The sequence below is a fragment of the Prionailurus viverrinus genome, chromosome F2, assembly GCF_022837055.1.
Source record: "Prionailurus viverrinus isolate Anna chromosome F2, UM_Priviv_1.0, whole genome shotgun sequence".
NCBI lineage: Eukaryota > Metazoa > Chordata > Mammalia > Carnivora > Felidae > Prionailurus > Prionailurus viverrinus.
In genome coordinates, this window is record NC_062578.1 from 17,491,483 (window position 1) to 17,516,016 (window position 24,534).

The window sequence follows — 24,534 nt, forward strand, 5'->3', positions numbered from 1 at the left end:
TTGGTGTCATGCTGATGTCACTGTTGGGGCCCTGAGTCCTGCTTACAGCCTTCTGTTTTGAGGCCCCCTTAGTCCGCCATCTCCCTGATTTCCTGGCATCCTGGCTTCTGCAACTGGCTGCAATATGCCGGCTGCCCTCAGGGTCCGCACTCAGCCATTGCCTCTCACCAGTCTCTGGGTGGAATCCAGGGCTCTTCCAGGGGTCTGCAGCCTTCCAGGCTTTACCTAGAGAAGTGTGGTGAGGCCAGCCCTTCTCTCCATATCCTCTCTGCCCCACATTTCCTCATTCTATCCACAGCGAATGACACGGGGGAATTACATCTGCCCCTTGGCCTGACCCCTCTATTACCACTTAGCGTAAAACTGTTTCTATGCCTCCAGTCTTGGCTCTTAATACATAGAGGGCAACTTTTGGAATTTTGAATTTTATTTTCTCTCTTAATAAAGTTTGAATTTTAGGTCCATTATCTTGCTAGGAATGCTGACTCACTTTTGTGACTTCAAAGGTGTATATAATGACTTCATTCTAGGAGTCTCCCTTTAACCAGAGGTCCTTAATTCAGTGAATAGGGGAGCATGCAGACTACTGAATCAGGTTAGTACTTAAAAATACAAGATACCCTCCTCTCGTTCGTAAACTACTTCATGCCCTAAGTAGTTCGTAAACTACTTCATGCCCTACATTACCTATGTAGTCACATAGGTAATCCCCCAATCACTTCTTACTAGGAAGTGGGATTTAGGTTTTTATCTAGAATCTATTTCTTTTTCCATCTCTTCTGGCCTCCCCATTCCTCATTTCCTCAAGTTGGACTAGAGGTGGATCTTGAGTAATATGCTCTCTCACCTCTCACCATTCATTTTTGCAGGAAGCCCTGCTTCAACAAGGGAAGGGAGGGCACTAATGTAATGAGTGTGTATCTCAAGAATGGCCAAAGTCTCGGTGGGGCTTTCATGGGTTGAGGGGGTTGGAAGACTGCACTTACTGTTTGAGTGACGAGAAGTTTCTGTCTCAAGTCAAGCCATTCCCACCACTACCATCACTCTAAACATTGTCCAGCCTCTGGCATTGGCTGTCTGGCCAGAGAGGAAAGTAGAACTACCTTGGCCTAGTCTTTCCTGAGACCCCTTGTGGCTGCTCTCTGGGCCTCAAGTGTGGCACAGCTTTAGCAGCTTTTTGTCCTTGTTCTGGTCTTGTCCCAAAGTCAGGTCTCCGTTTGAAGGCAGGCTCTCCTGTATGTCCCAGAATAACACTCTTCCAATCTGATTGGTTCCATGGTGGTACTGGCCTCCTCTTTCTGAAAGGAGGATCTGGAAATAGCTTCCTACTTCCCACCGTGCTTCCTTCTCTTGATTCTCCTGTTTCTGCTGTAGCACATCACTTTTTCCACTTGGTTATAGCCTACATTTCAAGATGACTCCAGTATAGGAACTTAGAATCAGCAAGAGGCACGGATGTACTGCACACAAAGAAGAAACAATCTGGCGCAGGACTTTTTTTTTCTTTTAAATACAACTTAATGAAAAAAATATTGATCTGTATGATAAGCCCCTCTATGTAAAGCACTAAGATACTTTATAATAGGACACATTTAAAATTTCTAAATTGAGTGATTTCAGAACTTACTGGAAAATAAGAAAGTTTAAAATCAATTCTTATTTAGACTTTGCACTGACCATAAAAATGGAGACAAGTGATTTAAGTCCATCCCCAGAACTCCCCATGGACATACTTCTTGGTCCTGAGAAGGCAGGAATGCATGAGTTTCTTCAGTAACATCATATGCACAGGAAATGACTATTGACATAATCTTTAAGCCTAATAGTTAAGCTTATTCTTCAGTTTATAATTTAAAAGCTTCTGACAGCTGAATGCTATGGTACAATTTATAATGAAAGAGTTTGAGTGATTGAGGTATATTTCACTGAGCTGGTTTCTCCTATGAGTTGAAACTAAGACTTGTATAAACATAGGAAGGGAAGCCCTTCCCCGGTTTATGTAGTTAGGCAAGAATACTTAATGTCCCATGTTCCCAACCATGCTGCAGTACCATCTGTGCTGTCCTCAAAGTCTGTGGGAAGCAAATCTATAGGATTTAAGGGCATTCATTTTTTTCAGTTATAACAGTTTCATACTGTTACCAATATGTAACAGAAATGCATATTAATTTCTTTGAGATCTACAATTTTATAGTTCTCTGGTGTTGCTTTTAAAATTTGGGAATCTTAGCTTTTGGATATTTTTATTAAAGTTTATTTACTTATTTTTGAGAGAGACTAAGAGAGACCAAAAAGAGAGAGGGAGAGAGAGAGAGAGAGAAAGAGAGAACGAGAGAAAGTGGGGGAGGGGCAGAGAAAGAGAATCCCAAGCAGGCTCTGTACTATTAGCATGGAGCCTGATGTGGGGCTTGAACTCACGAACCAGGAGATCATGACCTGAGCTGAAACTAAGAGTTGGATGTTCAACTGACTGAGCCACCGAGGCACCCCTGGATATTTTTAAAGTCACAATAAGAACAAAAACAAAACTAAAAGATCTAAAGTGTGTACCATGGAGAAAGGTAGAAATAGTACCCTACTAGTTTTAAGTTATTTGGGAATCTGTAGATGTCACATCCTCCAGCAATGATTAAAAAAAAAGAATCTGTTACCAGATTAAAATAGAATCTGCCAATGCTTGAAGAGTTCAAGTTCGTATCTTTTCAAATACAATATGATTGATATAATCTGCAATAACCTATATAGGGTTAGGAAAGAGTATTTAGATTAAGCCATCCTCTCAAAGTAAGATAGTTAATATATAAGTTTGGATCATAGTCTGTTGTGATTTATAATTTCTTCTCCCCTCCAGCTAAGAATACAATTTTATGTGGAGCCAACAAGCAAGTTGTCTTATAATTATGCCAAATACAATTCATGTGTTGATTTTTAAGGGGATCATGTAGGCCACTGCAGAAATGTTTTTTCTGCATTGGCTTATTTCCTCAGAATGGCACTGTAATTAATATACCAGGGGTTAAAGAAAAAGATTAAATCATGTGCTGGAAAAATATATAGAGAATTACCTCTGTCCAATAGAAAAAAGAGAGAGAGATAGAGAGATCTTACTGGAGCCTGAATACTTTTTCTTTTCTTGACAATAACTGGTTAGTTGCTTTCATGAATATCAAATGAGGACCCATGAGAGAAAGTGAAATTATTGAATAATTTAACCTAAAAAGCAATTTCAACTGAAATAATGACATAATTTCAGCAAGGTCAATCAGCATTTCTTTTCTTTTTGCACAGCTTCTTCTATGTTTAAATAAAGTCTCCATGAATAGATAAGAAAACCACTATTTAAGATATCTATAACTGCAGATTGAAGTAGTTGGCCAAATAAACCTTATAAACATGCAAAACCACTCTTTACTAACAGGTAACATAGATTCCCTCACCCTTACTCTGTATCCAAACACCCTTTTCCATTGTAGGACTTTTACTTTCCACATTATCCCTTTTATTATTAGGTTCTGATTTTTAAAATGGGTATGTATATACTTTTAATGTAACTACTGATGCATAACTGACATACGATAAACTGCACTGTACTTTTATAATTGGAAAAAGAATATTTTTAAAGTCTGTTGGAACTGGTTATACTTCTAAAAAGATACTTCCCTATCCTCTAAAATTTTCATTACAGAGGAATTTAAATGTATGTCATATTGCTGAGAGCTGAGTGAAATGACAGAAATTTAACCTAGGATTTTCCTTGCAGACGATGGAATACTACTGTGATCCAAATATACCCCATCCCCAGTCCTCATATATACTCTGTTAAGGAGAGCACGGTGAAGAATCTAATGCCAAATAGTTATCTACTAGAAATATTTAAAATGTACCTTAAGTACCTTAAATATTTGTTAAATGTCCACAGAGACAGATGCAAATTTAACAGACTAAATTAATTTTCAAAGTAATGCTTTATTTTAGTAATACCCTTATCCTGACCATGCACCATTAAGTAAAACAGCATGCTCCTTTGAACCTTTGGGTGAAAGTATGCAATTTCTCCCTTGAGATTTTCCAGCCTACCAAAAGTTGTTAGCATATTTAGCAATTTAATGAAATGTTATGTGAACCTATGACAGAAATATACTTCTTTGGCATTAAAACATTTCTTTTTTGTAAGTGGACAAGAAGAAATAAAAAGTAATAATGTTAAAGGCGAAGCTTAACTATTTAACAGGATGAATTCAACAAAAGTCATTATTTTCCCCCAGTTAAATGCTTTAACAACTGTAGCCAAATAGATTATTTTTATTATTAGCAATGAAACCATTTTCTGAAATTCTTGCTATCATATGTAGTATTTAGAGTTCAGTTTCAGGTAACTATAAGGAAGTTTGATTTCCTTCCTTAAGATAAAAGATTATTCTTAGCACTTTTTATGGCAATAACTTATAATAGTGAATGGCTAAATTCATATCTCATTTTACATTTTATTCCTTTCAATGTTATATGAGTGGGTAAATATATTCACAAATATTTAAGTATGTAAACATTTTTGCTACATATTTATATGTAGAAAGTTTTTATTATATGCTTCCTCTTTTAAAGACATGCTTTGGTCACATTACAAGGAGTATTCACATTAAAGTAATGAAAATGACAAACTATCAGGTATGAGCCATGTTCAGCTGAATCAACTGAATGACAGTTTTTGCCTTCAAATGGTCTTTCACATCATTTCACTGCCAAAAGCTAGAAGAAAACTGAGGTGAGGAGAAAATAAAATGGTGGTCAACAGATATACTAATCCAACTAAGTCCATAAGCCCATTAATATACCTTTCTATTTGCTAATCTTGGATCAAATTCAGTTACTTAAACACTGGGTTATTTAGAAATAAATGAACTTTACAGTTGGAAAGTGGAATAGTAAGGACTGAGGAGAAAAAGAAGAAAGGGAGTTAAGACATAAGAGACTGATTATTTTTTAAATCTGTATTACACCCTATTTTGAGATTCAGTGTGTTCCCCGACAAACATTCCTACTTTCTGGCTCTGACCCTCAAGCTTCTGCTGAAAACCGAAACTGGTGCAATCAGGCAGAACAGCAGCTCCCTGGGCACTTGGTGTGTAGTGTGGTGGGAGGCCCATAGCAGGGCACCTTCCTGTTGTAGGTTAAATTGGGGCAGATTCAGTGGGGTCTGCTCTGGCCTGATTTACCTCAAGGTAGTCACTCTGTGTCCTCAGACTTTCTCAAGGTGCAGATCAGTGCCAGAATTCGAAATCAGACAGGTTTTTTCCCATTTCTTTTTTTTTAAAAAATTTTAAATGTTTATTTATTTTTGAGAGACAGAGCCTGAGTGATGGAGGAGGCAGAGAGGGAGGGAGACACAGAACCCAAAGCAGGCTCCAGGTTCTGAGCTTGACAGCACAGAGCTGGATGCTGGGCTTGAACTCATGAATGGCGAGATCATGACCTGAGAAGTCAGACGCTTAACTGACTTAAGCCACCCAGGCACCCCAGTTTTTTCATATTTCGTAATGGCCAAGTAGGTAGATTGTGAACAGCAATTGACAAGGGAGAGAAGGAGCCTAGCCAAAGCAGTGACTGTCAACCGTCATGGGCGCTCACTTGAAGCCCCTGACAGGCTTGGCTCTCTGTAAGATGGCTGCAGCTGCACCTGCTCATCAAGTCCAGGACCTGAACATGGGTGGGATGGAGGTGAAGTAACCAGGGAGGAGGGTGACAAACCCTCTGCCCAGTGACACTTATCTGCTATTCACACTGGGCTGCAGGGATTCCCAAAGCCTTCCACAATTTGGAAACATAGTAAGATATTTAATAGTCATCTAGGAAGGTGGCCAAGCCCTGTCCAATACAGCAAACTATTCTAATACTCCAAGTTTTCTAAGAGGGAAAAATAACTAGTTATAGAAGTTACTGCAACTTCATATTATCTCAACAATCTTTTCACACGTACTTAGCTAAAACTGAATAAATGATCTCATGCTTTCCAACTGAAATGGCTTCTTAGACCAACTTTAAGCACAAACCGGTTTTCACAAAAATGGAATACTGGTGTCAAGACTATTAAGGTATCAGCTTCTCAGCGTGTACTAGATATACTACAGAAAACATGTACAGTCTCTGGATACATACACAATTCTTCGATTTTGGTGTTTTTCTTTTTTCCAATAGTTTTTCTTACAGTATTCAGTAGTGACTATCTCTCACAATGAATAGATAAGCTGGGTGTTTTATCCAAGACCAATTATTTAAATCCATATTTATATAGATTAGACAGATAAATCTGAACTTCCAACCATGGATTCACATGTGAACTTTCAGGAATGATGTTTGTTATGTCTGATGTAATAAATATAGAATTATTTCCTACTATTTAAAAATGACGCCACTTTCTACCAGCACCCATCAGAGGAGAGCCTAAGGCTGTGAGTCTGTTGTAGTACTGCCATGATTTGCTCTTTCTCCAGACACAGAATGCTTCAGAAACTGACCAGTAGCACCAATGTATAATCTTGATCGCATGGGCCATTTCTGAAAAAGAATATTTAAACAAGAATCCAAAAGTTAGTATCTATGACAGATATGCCTGTAATAGTAATACTAAAAATTCCAATGTCTCAAGACAAATACAATATCATGATGTTTGTAACAACTGTAATTGTGAAATCTAAGGAACAACATGAAAAAAATGTTTATTAATACTAACAATAAAAGTAAAAATAGGGGCACCTGGGTGGCTTAGTTGGTTAAGTGTCTGACTTTGGCTCAGGTCATGATCTCACTGGTTGTGAGTTCAAACCCTGTATTGGGCTCTGTGCTGACAGCGTGGAACCTGTTTGGGATTCTCTATCTCCTTCTCTCTCTGCCTCTCCCCTGCTCACACACACTCTCTCTCTCAAAAATAAATGAACCTTAGGGGCACCTGGGTGGCTCAGTTGGTTAAGCACCCGACTTTGGCTCAGGTCATGATCTCACAGTTTGTGAGTTCCAGCCCCCTGTTAGGCTCTGTGCTGACAGCTCGGATCCTGGAGCCTACTTTAAATTTTTTTTTTTTTTTCAACGTTTATTTATTTTTGGGACAGAGAGAGACAGAGCATGAATGGGGGAGGGGCAGAGAGAGAGGGAGACACAGAATTGGAAACAGGCTTCAGGCTTCGAGCCATCAGCCCAGAGCCTGATGCGGGGCTCGAACTCCGGGACCGCGAGATCGTGACCTGGCTGAAGTCGGACGCTTAACCGACTGCGCCACCCAGGCGCCCCGCTGGAGCCTACTTTAGATTGTGTCTCCCCCTCTCTCTCTCAAAAATAAGTAAATATTAAAAAAGAATAAAATAAACATTAAAGAAAGTAAAAATATACCATGACTTTGATTATAATTGTATAAATATAATACATGTGCATGTGGACAAGAACTGCAAGAAATTAGGGAGAATGATAATAGTTAAGTGTAGGAAAATCTATCAATAATGTTTTAATTTAAAACTAAACCTAGGGGTACCTGGGTGGTTTAGTCGGTTAAGTGTCTGCTTCTTGATTTCGGCTCAGGTCACAATCTCATGGTTTCGAGTCCTATATCAGGCTCTACACTGTCAGCCTCTGTCTGTCTGCCCCTCCCCCACTCACACTCTGTCTCAAAATAAACTTAGAAAAATTAAAAAAACAAAACAAAAACTAAACCTAAAGCAAAATAAAGCCTAAAACAAGATTCCTGGTTTTAAAGATATTTTAAAAACTAATACATGGTATGTATTATATGTCTCCACTTGTCACAGAACTATAATGAAAAGTGACTAATTCAACCATCTAAACATTTTATCTAGCTAAAAGAGCATCTCAAAGTCATAAATATTAGAATATTTGGTGTTATATAAATATAACATCCAAAATAAATGTCTGGATGTAGCGGCATCATATAGCACTAATCTCTCAGTAGTTATCACATTTGTATTTTGATTGCAACTTTTCTAAATTCACTTTAAACATGTACTTCTCAAAAATAATATAACTTGGGGCGCCTGGGTGGCTCAGTCGGTTAAACATCTGATTTCAGCTCAGGTCATGATCTCATGGTTTGTGGGTTTAAGCCTGCGTCAGGCTCTGTGTGGACAGCTCAGAGCCTGGAGCCTGCTTCAGATTCTGTGTCTCCCTCTCTCTCTCTGCCTCACCCTAGCTTGTGCTTCTCTTTCTCTCTCTCTCAAAACTAAATAAATATTTAAAAAATTAACATAACTTATTGCCAAATAGACATGATGATGAAAAAATGTATTACATAAGTAGTACTTTCAGAATGGGGGGGGGGGGGGTTCCGGTAGTCAGTTTTGTAATAGGTCCTTGGAATACTAATCAGAGAAATAGTATTTTTAATTTTTTTTAGTGTTTATTTTTGAGGGAGAGAGTGAGACAGGCACAAGTTGGGGAGGGGCAGAGAGAGAGAGAGAGAGAGAGAGAGAGAGAGAGAGAGAGAAAGAGAGAGAGAGGGAGAGAGACAGGATCTGAAGCAGTATCCAGGCTCTGAGCTATCAGCACAGAGCCCTATACAGGGCTCGATGTCACTAAATGTGAGAACATGACCTGAGCCAAAGTCTGCCGCTTAACCAACTGAGCCCCCCAGGTGCCCCCCAAAATACTACTTTTATACAAAGAGAAAAGTCTTTAGACTAATAAAGTGTAACTCCCAAAGGTCAGCAATGGGATCCCACACTTTCTAGGGAGTAAATGCTGACATGAGCAGCAGGTTATTTTTATCACTGAACATTTACAGGCAGACTGCTGGTTACAAGCACCATGAAATGTTCTTAAATGCCTGACAGATGATCTGCAGTGTTCAAATAGAAATACAATTATTAGCAAGGCAAAGACCATAAGAGCTTCAGATTCTAAACCCAAGCTTCGTATTAAAATCACATGGGGAGCTTTAAAAAAGACTGACGACCAAGTCACACGCCAGACCAATGAAATCAGAATGGGCCTCTTTTTGCAGAAGTTGAGTATAAGGTACTTCTGAGTACAGTTACTTTCACCTAAACTGGCATTCCAGATGTAAAATATAGCTATAAGGGATAGAAGTGGGCATGTGATATAATCCAGGAGTTTCTGTTGTTAGCAACCAACAAAAGTCCTATTTTTATGCCTCCAGATATGATAAGTGAATTTGCTCTCATGCAGTTCAGGTCCATTTTAGAGTCCTAAATTCAGATTATTCTGGCTGGAAATCTATACTTTAAATATGGATAAAACATAAAATTTGTGTTACTTAGAATTAAAAATGGCCTACTCCTATATAATCTTCCTATAAATAACCTTACATTTTACATTTGATACAGTAATAAGACTGACAGTGTGCTACTTATTTTTGCAACTCCATTTCAGGTTTTTTAAAAAAAATATTTATTTATTTTGAGAGAGCCTGAAAGAGCCCATGTGGATGTGTGCAAGTGGGGGGAGGGGCAGAGAGACAGAATCCCAAGCACACAAACTGTGAAATCATGACCTGAGCAGAAATCAAAAGCTCAACCAACTGAGCCACCCAGGTGCCCCTTCAGGTTTGTTGTTTTAAATCACAGATGTGCATTCTTATATATTCTGGGTGTCTCACTGGTCCTGTCCTTGGGATTCTTGCCATGGATTCATAACATGAAGTGTTTTAGAAACTAGTCTGGGGTTTTTCTGATAGGTCAGGACCTGACATTGTTAGGTCAGATTCAAGTCCTGCCTTATACTGAAGAACATTGTGCCACAGTGCTATGGACTGTTTGTGTCCCTGCCCCCTAACCCCCGAAATTCTTATGTTGATTCTCTAACCTCCAACATGATGGTATTTTGTGGAGGTAATTAGGGCCAAATGAGGTTAAAAGGGTGGGTCCTTCATGATAGATTAGTGACCTTTTGAGGAAGAGAAAGTTTCTCTCTTCTGAAAAAGAGCGAAGTTGCCAAACTTCAAGATAGGAAGAGAACTCTCACCAGGAACTCAATTGGCCAGCACCTTTATCCTAGGCTTCCCAGACTCCAGAATTATGAGACAATAAATTTCTATTTTTTAAGCCTCTCAGCCTATGGTATTTTGTTATTGCTGCCCGAGCAGACTAACCCACGTAGTGAATAGTGTAGGGCTGAAATAATCAATTTCAAGTGTAAAATTTTTGGCATATTATAAACCTGTGCTTCTCAATCTTTTAAATTCCTGCCTCATATTCATGAGCATAAAGATCTCATGCTTAAAGTTCACATGTAATTTGAGTATTCCGTATGAATTAAATATATTTAAAAGCAAATAAACATACTACTGAATGCTCCCTGATATTTCTGATATGTGCTACCTGGGTCCTACTGTATTCAGAATCACTCTAAATCATGCAACCAAATGTGGAGACAAATGAAGGTGAGACATAGGTAATTAATGAAGAAACTTAACGTATATGTCAATTTTGGGGATGCTGGCTGGCTCAGTGGGAGGAGTGTGTGACTCTTTTTTTAAAAATATATGTTTTTAGTGTTTATTTATTTTGAGAGAGAAAGAGAGCACAAGCAGGGGAGGTGCAGAGAGAGAGGGAGAGAGAGAGTATCAAGCAGGTTCCGCACTGTCAGTGCAGAGCCCAATGTGGGGCTCAAACTCACTAACTGTGAGATCATGACCTGAGCCAAAATCAAGAGTCGGACACAACCGACTGAGCCACCCAGGCGCCCCCAGGAGTATGTGACTCTTAACCTCAGGGTCAGGAGTTCAAGCCTCACATTGGGTGTAGAGATTACTAAAAAATAAATAAACTTAAAAAAATGCATATGTGGATTTTTGCGTTTTTCATGAACTTAATAAAACTTTCTATTTTAAGAACTTTCAATTTTGAAAAAGGCTTCTAATGATTTTATTCAACTGAATTTACTGTACACATATAGTTTTAAGAGTCAGAAATAAAATGTAAATAAAATATCAGTTAATCTGCATGTCAGCGTCATGCCAAAAAAGCCAGTTGATGGATTTACATTTCACTTTTCAATGGTCTGTTTTAACATTGTGTAGATTAACACAATTCTGACCTCTACTTTACCTAATAAAATTTATTTGAAACCATGTTGTTTCATTAGGCTTAGAACAATCTAAGTAAACTCATACAATTAACCGAATTAAACCTGAAAACCTTAAAAATGCACTCTTGGATTTTGGAGTTAAATGACCCAATGACAAAACTTTGTATGTATGTATGTATGTATGTATGTATGTATGTATGTATTTATTTTTTTTTTTTTTCTTAAGTTTATTTATTTTTGAGAGAGAGAGAGACAGAGCATGAACGGGGGAGGGTCAGAGAGAGAGGGAGACACAGAATCGGAAGCAGGCTCCAGGCTCTGAGCCATCAGCCCAGAGCCCGACGCAGGGCTCGAACTCATGGACTTTGAGATCGTGACCCGAGCTGAAGTCGGACGCTTAACCGACTGAGCCACCCAGGCGCCCCTTTTGTATTTATTTTTTAAATTATTTTATATGTATAGTATCAACAATGAGTCTCCAGGGGTAATGCAATGAATAAAGACATTTGTACTTTTCTCCCGATATCAGAATCTGAAATATATCCCTCTTCCTTTGGAGGATCATTTCATTTTGGTACACTCATGCTGATCAAATTGCTCACATCCCAAAAGGATGAAAACTGCTCTTTTAGGCTATGCCCCAGGACCCCATTCACTTAAACTTTCCAGTTTCATTTGAGATACTCTTAAGGTAAATCTCCCACAATGCTAACCCCAATACTGATAATAAGGACTGATGACTCAAAATCATGGCTTTGAAATATTTGTTAACAGATATTTAATCATCAAAGACATAGTAATACTATGGCGTAAGGCAGAATCTTGGAACATTTTTTTAACTAAGGGTTACAATACCCTTGGTTAACCAAAAAGTACAAATAATCAGAATATTTTTATTCCTTTTGCATAAGATTAATCAAAGATAGACTTAATACTTAAGCATATACATAAAATAATGTGTTACAGGTGGTTTCAATTATGTGTATGAAACCTCTTTACTCCAAACCTCTGCAGCACATGGTTAGAACTCTCTTATAGCACACAGAACATTATCCCTTGCAGACTGTTGCTTTATTTTTGTCTTTGTCTTTATTATATGTTCATTTAGGGCAGAGATTGAGTCTTATTCTTAATTGTATTCAATCTCCTAACAATGCTTTGCACACCGTAGACACTCAGTAGATAATTTTAATATGGACTGGTCGCTTGTTCAACCATCATCAATTTCATTTTAAAGAGGTAATCCTTGGCCTTGTTTTATTATCCCTAGAATTGTCTTTTAAAATCAAAATAATTGGTCCAAGGACAAATGAGATTTAATTTTTTAAAAAGAGTTGTAAAACTACAAAAACATTTGGTACCTGAAAAAACAAGTACAAAAAAACTCTTGTTAAGCTTATTGTTACATGAAAATTATTAATAGTATTCATTCAAAAAGATACTACAAGAAACGAAGGTGAAAACAATTTGATTGAATTGTATCTCCCACAGCGACTCCCACAGCGACATTTAACAGATGTTTTCTGTATTAAAGTCTATTTAATGTTGAACTTTTTTAGAGTATATGGAAAATGTCAAGCCAAAAGAAATCTAATATTAATGATACATTTGAATATCAATCCAAAGCAGACTGTAGTGAAAAACCCCTAATTATTAGTGAATGACTTTTCAGCAGAGATTATATTATATATCACAGAACAAGGCCTATCATAATCATAAATAAGTGATAGTCCAAATTTCTATATTTGAAATAATTTGAACCTACCATCATGTTGATTATATTTGTGAACCTGAACTTCACATAGTTTTAAGTAGAGTTAATATTAGTGTACTTTACCACATTTCAATGATGATTATTCAATACTTTATTGAACACTGACATGCTTAAGGCCAAGTCCTAATCTTGTATTTGTGTGTGTGTGGCAAAATGTAGAACCAAAAATTCAAAAATTTAGGTTTAGAGAAAACAGGGAAGATGATGTATCTTGAACAAAGCCAGATGAATGCTGGATTTCAAGACAATCAAATCTAGGCGAAAAGGATGATGCAAAGTCTAAATACTGCATTACAGGTAATAAACCATAACTGTATACACTATATTAAATAAAAACCCTATTTTATCTATATGTAATGTAAAAAATGATACAAAGCATTCTGTGGGCTAATTTTGCACATTACAGAATTTGAATATAGTACTCAGCTTGATTAACATATGCCAATCTATGGTGAAAATTACAAAAACAATTATTGTTTTTTTTTTTTAACATTCTAGGTAACTGTCTAATCCATGATAATTAACCTTTATCAAAAGGGACTGAAAATTTACTCTATAGGATGGCAGACCGGTTTCATTTTGTTCTTACCAGTTTTACAAAAAATTTTAAACAGTGATTTCCTGGATTATTTAAAGGGCGATAATTCCATCACCCCCGTTTGAACGAAGCTTTTCAAACATTTGATAAAAACCACAATGGAAATGTAATTATGTGAATTAAAAACACTTAAAAACTCTCAAAGGCTCATAACTGTAACTCTCGATTCTAAAAACCACCAAAACTTGCCAACCAAACACCCTGCCAGGCACCCCTGAGAAACTTTCCATTTAGGAAAGGCATCGCATAGGCTGCATCCTCTAAAGAGGCGCGATACACCCCTCCAAAGCCACCTCGGGTTTAAATCCACTACCTGCCAACAGTTATGGAGTAGCCTTTTGCAGTGGGGACGCCGCTACCTGGGCGCTGGTGGGCCAAGATCGGTCTCCAGGTCAGTTCTCCGCCTCACCCCGAGCGAAGAGTGAGAGTTCGGTGGCATCGGCCCAGGCGATGGCCGACACTGAGGGTTAAGGTGCCCTGCTCCCCGCCCCGGCTCCGCAGGGCGCCCTACCTGCCTACCTTGACAGGGTGTAGGTAGCCGTCGCCGCGCAGGGCGCCCAGCCCGGGGTCTGCCGGCGCCTCGGCGTCGTCCTGCAAGCTGCGGGTGAGGTGGGCAATGTAGGTAGTGGCCAGCAGCAGCACGTCCAGCTTGGACAGCTTGGTGTCCGGCGGCACCGACGGCAGCGTGCGCTGCAGCTCTAGGAAGGCGTGCCGCAGAGTCTGCACGCGGCTTCGCTCCCGCGCAGCGTTCGCTGCTGCCGGCCGCCCGCCCCCCAGGCGCGCACCGCCGCCGGGGCCCGCCGGTCCTGCCCCTGCCCGGCCCGGGCTCGAGTCGCGGGTGGCTGCAACCGCGGGCGCGGTCTCGTTCCTAGCGATCAGGGGGCTGCCTGCGGGGCCGTCGCGGTCCATGGCGGCTTCCTGAGCTGCGTGCCCTGCAAAGGACCCAAGGCGCGGTGAGGCCCGGCGCGGGTCGGGCTTAAACCGGGGAAGCGCAGGCCTCTCGCCTCAGCGGCACGCCGGGCCAACGACGTGGCTGGGGCGTTCTCAGAGATGAGGTTGTTTTGACTGGGGCGTGTTTACCTCCCGGCGTCTGAGGAGAGTTGTGGGGCCTGACAGTTCCTGGGCTTAGAGGGCTAAGGAGGGGCGCGGTGCCGGTTTTACTTTTCACGGACAAATTAAATGGAAGGGCTATTCTACCGAGGAAGGAGGATCTCGGAAGCAGAGCTCCGGTTCGTAACTTGTTTGCACTTCTGGAACGCTGTGGGCCAGCCCCGCAGGAAGCACGGTGCAGGTCCTTCTCGCGGAGCGCAGCGGGTAGCCCTGGGCCAACTCACGGCCGTCAGTGCTCACGCGGGCAGTCCTCGCACCATTCGCTCTCGAGGCCAGGGATCCCGGGGGGTGACTGCAGGAGCTCATTCTAATTTCTACGGCAGGAGACGGGGACCCTGACCTCACCTTGTACTAAGGCACCCGCTACCCCTCTGAAACCTGGGAACCAAGCGTCGCGACGGGGGGTCGAACCGAAATCCTCACCTTTCCTGGAGCGGCAGTGCAGGGCTCGGCTCTGCTGAGCGAGCGGGCGACGAGCGTCGAGCTGGGTCTGCGTGGCCAGGGCCGTCACAGGTCACTCCATCCTCGACTAGCCGAAGTCTACAGTCGCTTCCAGCCCCTGCTGGGCGCGTCTTTTATACAGGCGCCCCCGTGGCCAGGCGTGTGTGGGCCAGACTTGATGTCAGGCGGAAGAGCAGTACCACGCGAGGTTCGCGCCCACCTGAGGGGCTCTGCCCGGAGCGGAGAGTCATTAATCAAACCGTCCGGCGGGGCGGGGCTATGGGGGGCGGGGCTTCCTCCTGGCCCCGCCCCCGCCCCCGTCGCGGTTCTCTTTGAGGCGAGCCTGCACGCCCTGCCTGTGGAGCGTCCGCGGTGTTGAAGGCCCGCCGACTTACCGCGCCTCGCCGCGGTTCTTCAGCCGCGGACCCAACCTGAGCGAGGGCGCCTCTTAGGCATACGCAGAGCTGAGGCGGGAACCCTGGCGTTTTGTGGAGAGTGACTTTTAATTTTCTGAGGAAATGTGAAGTGTGCCGTTGCCATGCGCTAACCTATTATTCTACCACCAAGGTAAATGTTTCGTGTGCCCTAATTACTTAAAGCACCTCCACGTCTGTAGTCCGTGACTAGTTTATTGAGCCGCTCAGAGATAATGCTCCCACTGTAGTACTTGAAGTTCCTCAGACCAGCGTAAATGGCCCTGGGATCGCGGTCGCTTCTCCCCGGGGGCGCGGACCGTTGTGGGCTGCCTCCGTAGCAAACGCCGGGCCCCGGTTTTTTCCCTTCTTTTTTTTTTTTGACCTAAAATTGGTCCTGGCTCCGCCCCCCTGCGGGGAACTCTCCTGAGAAGTCCTGCACTTGGGAAGACCCGCGGGAAGCGTGGTCCTCGGGCTGTGCGATGAGGCGCTCCAGCCAAGGCTCTTTTAGAATGCTGGCTCTGCGCCTTGGCCTCTTCCGAGCCGGCCTGGGAGGCGCTGGGCCCGGGACGCCCCGCCTCTGTGGCTCCCGCCGGCCCTGGGGACCCATGCATGGCCTTCAGAGGTGAAGTCCTAGTGGACGCACGGTATTTTCTAGAACGTAATTAGTATATCCTTGAAATAATTCCTATTCGAAGAGCAGGACATTTAGAAATCTTCCATCTTCCTTCGACTCAAGACAATATCAAATTTAAAATATCATTAATGAATTTGCTCTTGTATATGCGACATCATTTCTTTACAATAGATTTTTAAATTGGAACTATTAAGTAGTACATAGTAATGGTGACACTAGTATTTTAATGTATCATTCCACACATTATATTAGTGAATCAGTATATCTTCAATTCCCATTCAGTAACTGTAATTAGATTTACACTTTAGAAAGGAACGTACCAAAATACCATTGGTTCAAAAAAGGATTACTTTCTTTTGATGAATGTGGAAGCACATCTTTATTTTCTCAGTAAATTGTATGTGATGAGGCATAAAGCAATTGAAAAGCAATTTTCATTTTCTTTACATAATGAGATACCATAAAGCTACAAATTGCAGAAGATGCTATTGCCTAGTACTGTAAAGGTAAAAAACAAACAAACAAACAAAAGAACACTTAAGGACGAATTTACTTTTTTTTTTTTTTTTACAAACATTTTCTTTTGGGTTATGGAGAAGGTGAAATTCGTATATATCATTTTTTTGTCAGCAAGCTTTCACATTCCTTCAAAGAGGGATTCCTGTATTAATAGAGAAAAAAAGAGCAATATTATTTCAAAAATGAAATTCATCCAAAACGGGCACAAACATACAGACTCTATAATACAACAATAGTAGAAGCTAATCACCAGAAAAGCTAGTCACCAAACTGTGTGAATCTTCTCAGGCTTTAAAAAGCAGAAGGAAAGATTTCCCCACTTCCCCAGAGTAGGGAAGAATGTGGAAAAAGTATGTGTTACGAAAAGTGTGGAAATAAGAATTTTGGAAGGAAGGTGGGCTGAGGCTAGAGTGAGGCAAATTAGGTGCCTAGGGCTCCTTAACTTTTGCACCCTTGACATCTCACATGCCTCATTCTAGCCTAGCCTGCTAAAGCCTTGTCTAAGTGCCAGAGGTGGGGTGGAGGTGGGGGCACCAGCGAAGGTCTTCACTGATGACAGTGGCTGGAAAATGGATAGCTTTGTTGCCCAATAGTCAGGTTCAAAAGAAAGGACTGAGGAAACAATACTGACCGCTGTGGGCCACCTGGTCATATCTGCTGCTACTCTAAGCAGCCTCTCTGAATCCTCTGATGATTCTAGAGTAGTCCTAATTCCTGCAAGAAACCATGTTCCCCGTTAAATTAAAAATAGAAGATGAAAATCTTCAAATGTTCGACATTACATAAATTAGTAACAGGTACCTTACTCAACTTTTTATATTTGCTAAGTGCTTTACAAAAAAGCACTTTATTTTTTCAATCAGTCTACAAAAACCCTTTGAGGATTTTACATTTTGTGGTAGAGAAAATAAAGCGCAGAGAGATTAAATAACTTGTGAAGGTCACACAGCTAATAAGTGGCAGAGAGAGGATTCAAGGTAGATTGACCCTAATACTTTTGCTTTTTACCAGACTATCCTATTTAATATTTGTAGAGTTCTTCATTATTTGCCAGACATTTTTTGTATCTATTATTTCAATAAAGTTAATGTTTTAACTTGACTCCCTATTAACAACTCAAACACTATTTTCATGGTATAGTATATTATTCTTTGGGAGTTCTTGTTTAGTCTTCCAGAAAGTAGAAGGCTTTAGAGTGCTATGGATTTTTTTCAGAGTGTGGTGTAGATCTTAAAATTAGATGTCTTTCTAAATATGCCAATTTGTCATTAACTTACCATCTTTATAATGTAAAATAATATATCAGTGAAGAAAATATATTGCTGCATTTTATATGTATAGATGCATAATATAGTAAAACAATAGGTTTTATATAATCAGTGCTTTTTTTTCACCTGTCAACTATTTCCCTTAATTGTTTAGTTAAGGTATAATTTGCATAATTAAATTCACCCTTGTGACTATATAGTCCAGTAAGTTTTGCTAAAAACTACCACAGCAAAGAGATGCAGAATTTCACCTTCCCACCCTTACATTGCCTTGTGCTGACTCTTTGCATTCTACTCCTAAGCCTTGGCAATTGCTGATCTATTTTCTGTCTCTGTAGTTTCACCTTTGCCAGAAGGTCATAGAATCATACAGTATGTAGCCTTTTAAGTTGGCTCTCCTTTGACTTATAATGCGTTTGAGATCTGTCCATGTTGTTTTGGGTATCACTAGTTTATTTTGATTTTGAGTAGTATTTAATTTTGAGTAGTATTCCATTGCATGGATTTACCACTGTTTGCTTATCCATTCCCCAATGGGAGAGCTTTGGGTCGTTTTCACTTTTTGGTGATTATGAATAAACCACTATGAACATTTGGGTACAGAGTTTTATGTGAACATAGGTGTTCACTTCACCTTGGAGTGGGACTGTTAGATGTGTTAAGTACATGTTTAATTTTATAAAAGTATGTCTGAATATTTTCCAAAGTGGCTCTGCTATTTTTGCATTCCTACCAGTAGTACACAAAAGTTCCAGTTGCTCCATATCTTTGCTATCATTTCCACATTCTTTGTATCCATTTTAGTAGATTTTTTTTAAGAAAAATTGTTGACTCAATATTTTAAAATCAGTTGATTTCTTAATCTAGATGTCTTGCTTGCCAGCTAGTCTGATTTCTCAAGTTCAGCATGTCTGCTGGCTATACTGTTTTGGAGTAGAGTGCCTTTGGAGTAGAGTGCCTTTGCCTTTGCAGGTGCCTTTAGTTGGACATGTACTCTCCAGTTGACCTCAATCACATTCACTTTGTTTCCCTTATTTTACCTACCTATGCCTGAGCGTGTTTTTGAGACCCCCTTGCAGAATAGTTGAAGACCTGGCTTTTAGAGTCAGTGACCTCAATTCAAGGTCCAGCTATGCCTTATGGCAGTTGTGTGACTTTGGGCCCCTTTCTGACTGTGCCTCTCTAATGCTCATTTTCCCCATCTGATTCTTATCTCAACAGGTTCTGCTGTTTTAAAAAATTTGTTTGGGTAGTTAAGATTCAGGTATCAAAGTAGACATTTTAAAATTGAAAATACTGGGGCACCTGGGTGGCTCAGTCGTTTGAGTGTCAGACTCTTGGTTTAGGCTCAGGTTATGATCTCACGGTTCAGGGGTTCAAGCCCTATGTTGGACTCTGTGCTGACAGTGCTGAGGCTGCTTGGAATTCTCTCTCTTCCTCTCGCAGCCCCTCCCCACTGGCTTGCTCTCTTTCTCAAAATAAAATAAACTTAAAAATATATAAGACTTCTTTAAAAAATAAAATGGAAAATTACATAATTCTTAAAAATTAAATCTTACATAACTCTTCCACAGAGTAAGCCATTGACAGAGTTGAAACTAGAAGTCACAAAACCTAGCTTAGATTGTTCTAAAAACAAAACAAAACAAAACAAAAAAACCTTGTTGCTTACCACTATTGCTCTTTTTGAGAGGGATGTCCTAATTTAAGAAGGGTTCTTTAACAACTAACTGCAAGTCTTATACCTACATTATTGATACATAGAAGTTTATTTTGCATATAAAATTAATTAGACTGATGTTAGGTTTATCACAGCACAATTAAAGGTATTTAGAGTTTTGCAGATGGGTTCATGTCAGATCATCCCAGAGTTTGCAACTAAAAATATTACTGAAGTTTTAAAACTCTTGAGGCACATAGAAGATCTGTTGTTACAACTGTTCAAACATAATCTTAGCAGTGGTGAAGGCAAGTTATTTTTACTGTTTTTAAAGTTCACTTTTTAACTCAAAGAAACCTAATACTTCCATATTCTAACTAAAGATAGTAGGTATTTTATAAATAGTTAAGTAACATACATTGAATATTTCCTGTGCATTATGGATCCCAGAGATTCACATTCCTTGAAGGTATCTGAAACTAAGGTCATTCTAACCCAGCTACACAGTTATTTTTACAGTAACAAAAGAGATGGATTGACTCTATGGACATAGCTTAGGGTTTAAAGATAAATAATCAAGTAATAATTTGCTTCCTTCAGTGTACAGTGCTCTACAGTATTCTCAGTGGATCTTATTTACAATATGTAAATGCATTTAATGTCTATTTTAAAATTACTAAGTCTCAAGCACCTCCTAGCATGATTGAAAAGAGAGGAAACATCTGTCAAAAGTATTTACTGTGACAAACACAGAAAGAAACAATCTTTTTAATACCATACATTATTTTTAATTGAATAGTCAAGGCATTTGTTTACAGCCAGCCTTTAAATAAAAAATAGTTTTGAACTAATCTTTAATTAAAGTGTACATTGATAGTATCAAGTTCAGTTTGAGGGTCAAAAACAACGTCAATGAGTCTGACTTTTTCCTCCCTGTAGGGAAAGCAGGCTTGTATAAATATACATGAGCACAGACTGCACACATTTATAAAGAAGGTGGAAAACATTCCCCTGTCATTGGACAGATGTTGCTTCACTGTGTTCACATAGATACGGGCACAGCTCCTAATGTGCAGAACCTTAAAGGAGTATGGGACACATACTTTCATCATTTTGGAAGAAGACTCTAAGCTCCTTTATACTTCTATGCATTAAATGTAGACTGTAGGTGACTTGTCTGCTGATGCTAGCTCATTCTCCCCTTAAAGTAATTAAGGGAAGGAGTTGCTTTACTCAACTTTCTATATTTTTAGATATGAAAAATTCTTTGTGTTTGGGTTAGGTGTTTTTTTAACACTTTAGTGACCTAGCTTTATTCTCATTATCTCTTAGTTTTATGCTAACTTCATAAAATGTTAGAAGTAGGCACACAATAAAAATCTTTATCAAGAGCTTAATGAAATTCCATATTGATCACCTTTTAATAAAGAGAGGTAGAACTGATAGTCCCATTTAGTAAGACTTAAATATTTTTATGATACCAAAATGATGTTTTGGTATGCCCTCAGTAAAAATGTTATCTGAAGAAATAGAAAACTCTTAATTTTTTTAATGTTTTTATTTATTTTTAAGAGAGAGATGGAACGTGAGTGGGGAAGGGGCAGAGAGAGAGGGAGTCACAGAATCCAAAGTAGGGTCCAGGCTCTAAGCTGTCAGCACAGAGCCCGATGTGGGGCTTGAACTCGTGAACCGTGAGATCATGAACTGAGCTGAAATCAGACGCTTAACCGACTGAACCACCCAGGCACCCAGAAATAAAAAAAACTTTAAAACAAAATATTTATGTAATATTTTTTCACATTATAAAACTGAAGACTTGGGATTGAACATAATTGCCAGTGACAGAAGCAGGACATTCTTTATTTTCTTCTCCCAGGAGCCTCTCTATTCTGCCAGCTTCTTTTAGAGCAGCCTATCTTTGCAGTACATACTAGTTAAAGATGCATTTAGCTCTGTATTTAGTGTTCCTAGTTAGGAAAATGAAGATAGAATGATTTATTTGCTGTTTTGTCAGTGAGGTGATTAGAGCTTTGCTTGGGACTGTAGAATATATGGTATGTGCGGTAGTTCACAGCTGATCTAACATAGTGTGTGTGGCAATGTATAGAATTTACCAACATTGTTTTCTGAGTCTGCATCCATTTTTATTGTTTTCCTTTCCACCTTGATGATATGTTAGCAAGATCTTTCAAAATTCTTGGCAAAGAAACGAAACTGAAGAACACTGTCATGGAATTGACACTAGTTGTGTAGATCTTTAAGAAACTACCAGGGGGGGCGCCTGGGTGGCGCAGTCGGTTAAGCGTCCAACTTCAGCCAGGTCACTATCTCGCGGCCCGTGAGTTCGAGCCCCGCGTCAGGCTCTGGGCTGATGGCTCAGAGCCTGGAGCCTGTTTCCGATTCTGTGTCTCCCTCTCTCTCTGCCCCTCCCCCGTTCATGCTCTGTCTCTCTCTGTCCCAAAAATAAATAAATGTTGAAAAAAAAATTAAAAAAAAAAAAAAGAAACTACCAGGGTGCCATGGACAGAGTGGCTATGGTTTTGATGGTAACGACAAAGGACATAAGCAGTAAAGCAGACTCTTCACGCAGCTTCTGTGTTTTTTGTTTGTTTTTGGTGAATGTTGATGAGGCAAGACTAGGACTCTCTCCATTTCCTTTTTCCTCTCCCCAAATAAAGCATTTTCCAGACTCAGAGGACCCTTTCTCCCTTATGCCTCCATCCCAGCAAGCCTAAGCCACTCTTCAGGGAATGGGGGTAGGACAGTGCAGCAGTGTTGTTCATAGGTCTTCTCTAGGTGGGCTTCATTAAGTAATGCTAAGTCACCATACCTTGACTAGACTCTGCAAACAGGGTCTCATGATAAACCTACCTGATCTTCAACAGGCAGTTCTGGAAAAAGGAAATCTATACTAGAGTATGTACCCTGGCTCTGATTACTTTCTCAATGAAATATGCTGTTGCCTCCTTCACTATATTGTAATGACTACTATGATATGATTGGAAGATCAATAGAGCAATCATATGGACTATAAATGAGAAAAAAGTTGAATGAATAACTTATAGGATGTATTAGGATCTGGTTTATAATGTTCATAGCATTTATCACACTCTACAGTAGTTGTATCATATTTGACTCTCCAATCAGCTTGTTGCAAGATTTTTGAGATCAGGACTATCTCATTTGAGTTTTTATATTCAGTATTGCCCAGCATATGGCAGGTACCTATTAGTTTTATGAATAAATGAAGTTCTTTTCTGGTATGGTTTATCTTTACATTGAAGCAATATCATTTTTTAAAACTAAAAAAGCAATTTCCTCCTTATCAGGAAACTTAAAAGTTGATTCGTATGGAGCTACATTATACATACACTCAAGGTTTAGAATAGTGACTCTTAAACTAATTTTTTAGATCATAAACCCCTTTGAGAATCTAATGAAACTTCTAATGTCTCCTGCCACCAGATGCCCTTGGCACAGTCATCTACTCACTAGTGGACCACCCATCATCAACTGGGCCTCAGACTCCTTTGATATGATCCCTGCTCATTTAGACATCTTTACCTGCTGTTTCTGGGACTGTCCTGAGTCATTTGCCCTACCTCAGTGAGTATATGTAGTCTGTGACTCCCAGCTCTTCTTGAACTAGTCGTTCTACCACAACTGTGTGATTATTTGAGTAGACCAATGATGAACTGAACTATTTTTGGGGGTGGGTGTGCTTGGTCAAGAAGAATTGAGAACAGAGAACAAGAAGACAGCTGGAGGGACTTTCTTCCTCTATGTTGTTGATAGGGTATCCCATCTTCCCCCAAGAAAGAAATCACATAAATATTTGAAAGAACCTACCCCATATCTTCAGCAATTTTAGGTTTGTCTTCTTGGGAGCTTTCTGAGGATGCATTTCCATTTGCAAGGTTTCTTGGTATATCAGAGAAAAAGACTAATTTTGGCTTACCCACCTGTGGGTAATAAACAGGAACTATGTGATGGATTGTTTCAAAGTTACCTGTAGTGTACAAAGAATTAAAAGGATTCTGCTTTGAAACTAATAACTAAATTGTAAACAAGGCTTATAACAGCATTAGACTACCCAAAATTATAATTTATGAAATGGAATTAAAGTTAAATAGATCCACAGTAAGACCAATTAAAAACTTATATCCCAGATAAAGTATCACAGGCTTTCAAACATGAAAACGTACCCAGGAAAATTTATGGTCAGCCCTCATTGACAAAATGTGTACACCAACGTTAACATAAGTATTAACTTTCCTTGCATTCTGCTCTTCTGAGTTTAGTTTTTCAGAGTGTTAGGCCTTTAGAGAGTATATTAGTTATGTATAGTTTATATATAGTTTTTGTAGTATGTTCATACCTTTATTTTGGTACTTACCATTCCACATCATTTTCCTGTTTACAGATCCTCCTCCCTTTCCAGCGGTTATTTCCCTTTGAATGGGGACTGTTTTATTCACCTTTAATTACAGTGCCTAGCATAGTCCTGTGCTCAGACATTTATTAAATGAATAAATGAATGTTTTCAGAGAAGCACTACAAAAGATATATACTGGAAGATATGCATATGTTTTGGATTTTATTAAAGTGTTTGATTTTGTTTCCAAATTTGGGTTATATAGTTAAGTGGCTATATTTAGGACAAGATTTTTTTTTATCATAAGATACTTGAAGTCTGAAGTCATAATCCCTATTAATCTTATCATAATCTTTGAGGTAAAGCTCCAGATTTATAAGGCTATCAAAAATACGTAAAAGGTCAGGAAGTACAAAAATTACTATCTTCCTAAGAATTCCTGTTCACTGACAATGTATTTGTACAGCATTGTCTTTAAAGTGTTCATTTCAGCTCTTCTAAAGACCTGAAGGAATATTGTGGATTTTAAAAATACATAATATATATTCTAAACTTTAATTCATGCTTTCCATTTTTCTTTTTTGAGCCATACTAACAGAGCCTTTGTATAAAGACCATAGTGTTAAGTTGTTGGCCACATACCTAAGAATAGAGTTATTGTGTGCTACAAACATGTTTTCACAGACGTCACTG

At 39.5% G+C, this 24,534-nt stretch overlaps 2 protein-coding genes across 3 annotated transcripts in view; both read right to left on the reverse strand.

Moving 5' to 3' along the window:
* Positions 1-5,395: 5,395 nt before the first annotated feature.
* On the reverse strand, positions 5,396-15,207 carry TCF24 (transcription factor 24). Its single transcript, XM_047841674.1, has 3 exons — positions 14,952-15,207; positions 13,938-14,350; positions 5,396-6,552 (listed from the first exon to the last, which is right to left on the reverse strand). The coding sequence occupies exons 2-3, from the start codon at positions 14,325-14,327 to the stop codon at positions 6,439-6,441; spliced, it is 504 nt and encodes a 167-aa protein (XP_047697630.1). The 5' UTR covers positions 14,328-14,350; positions 14,952-15,207; the 3' UTR covers positions 5,396-6,438.
* Positions 15,208-16,383: 1,176 nt separating this feature from the next.
* Positions 16,384-24,534, reverse strand: part of PPP1R42 (protein phosphatase 1 regulatory subunit 42) — a 53,700-nt gene continuing 45,549 nt past the window's right edge. Inside the window, exons 8-9 of one of the 2 annotated variants that reach the window (XM_047841954.1) lie at positions 23,316-23,475; positions 16,384-16,680 (exon numbers count right to left, since the gene is read on the reverse strand). In XM_047841954.1, coding sequence (XP_047697910.1) covers positions 16,635-16,680; positions 23,316-23,475 — 206 coding nt within the window. In that variant the 3' untranslated portion in view covers positions 16,384-16,634. Of the gene's footprint in view, positions 16,681-23,315; positions 23,476-24,534 lie in introns of those variants that run through there. The other variant, XM_047841955.1, reaches the window with a different exon arrangement.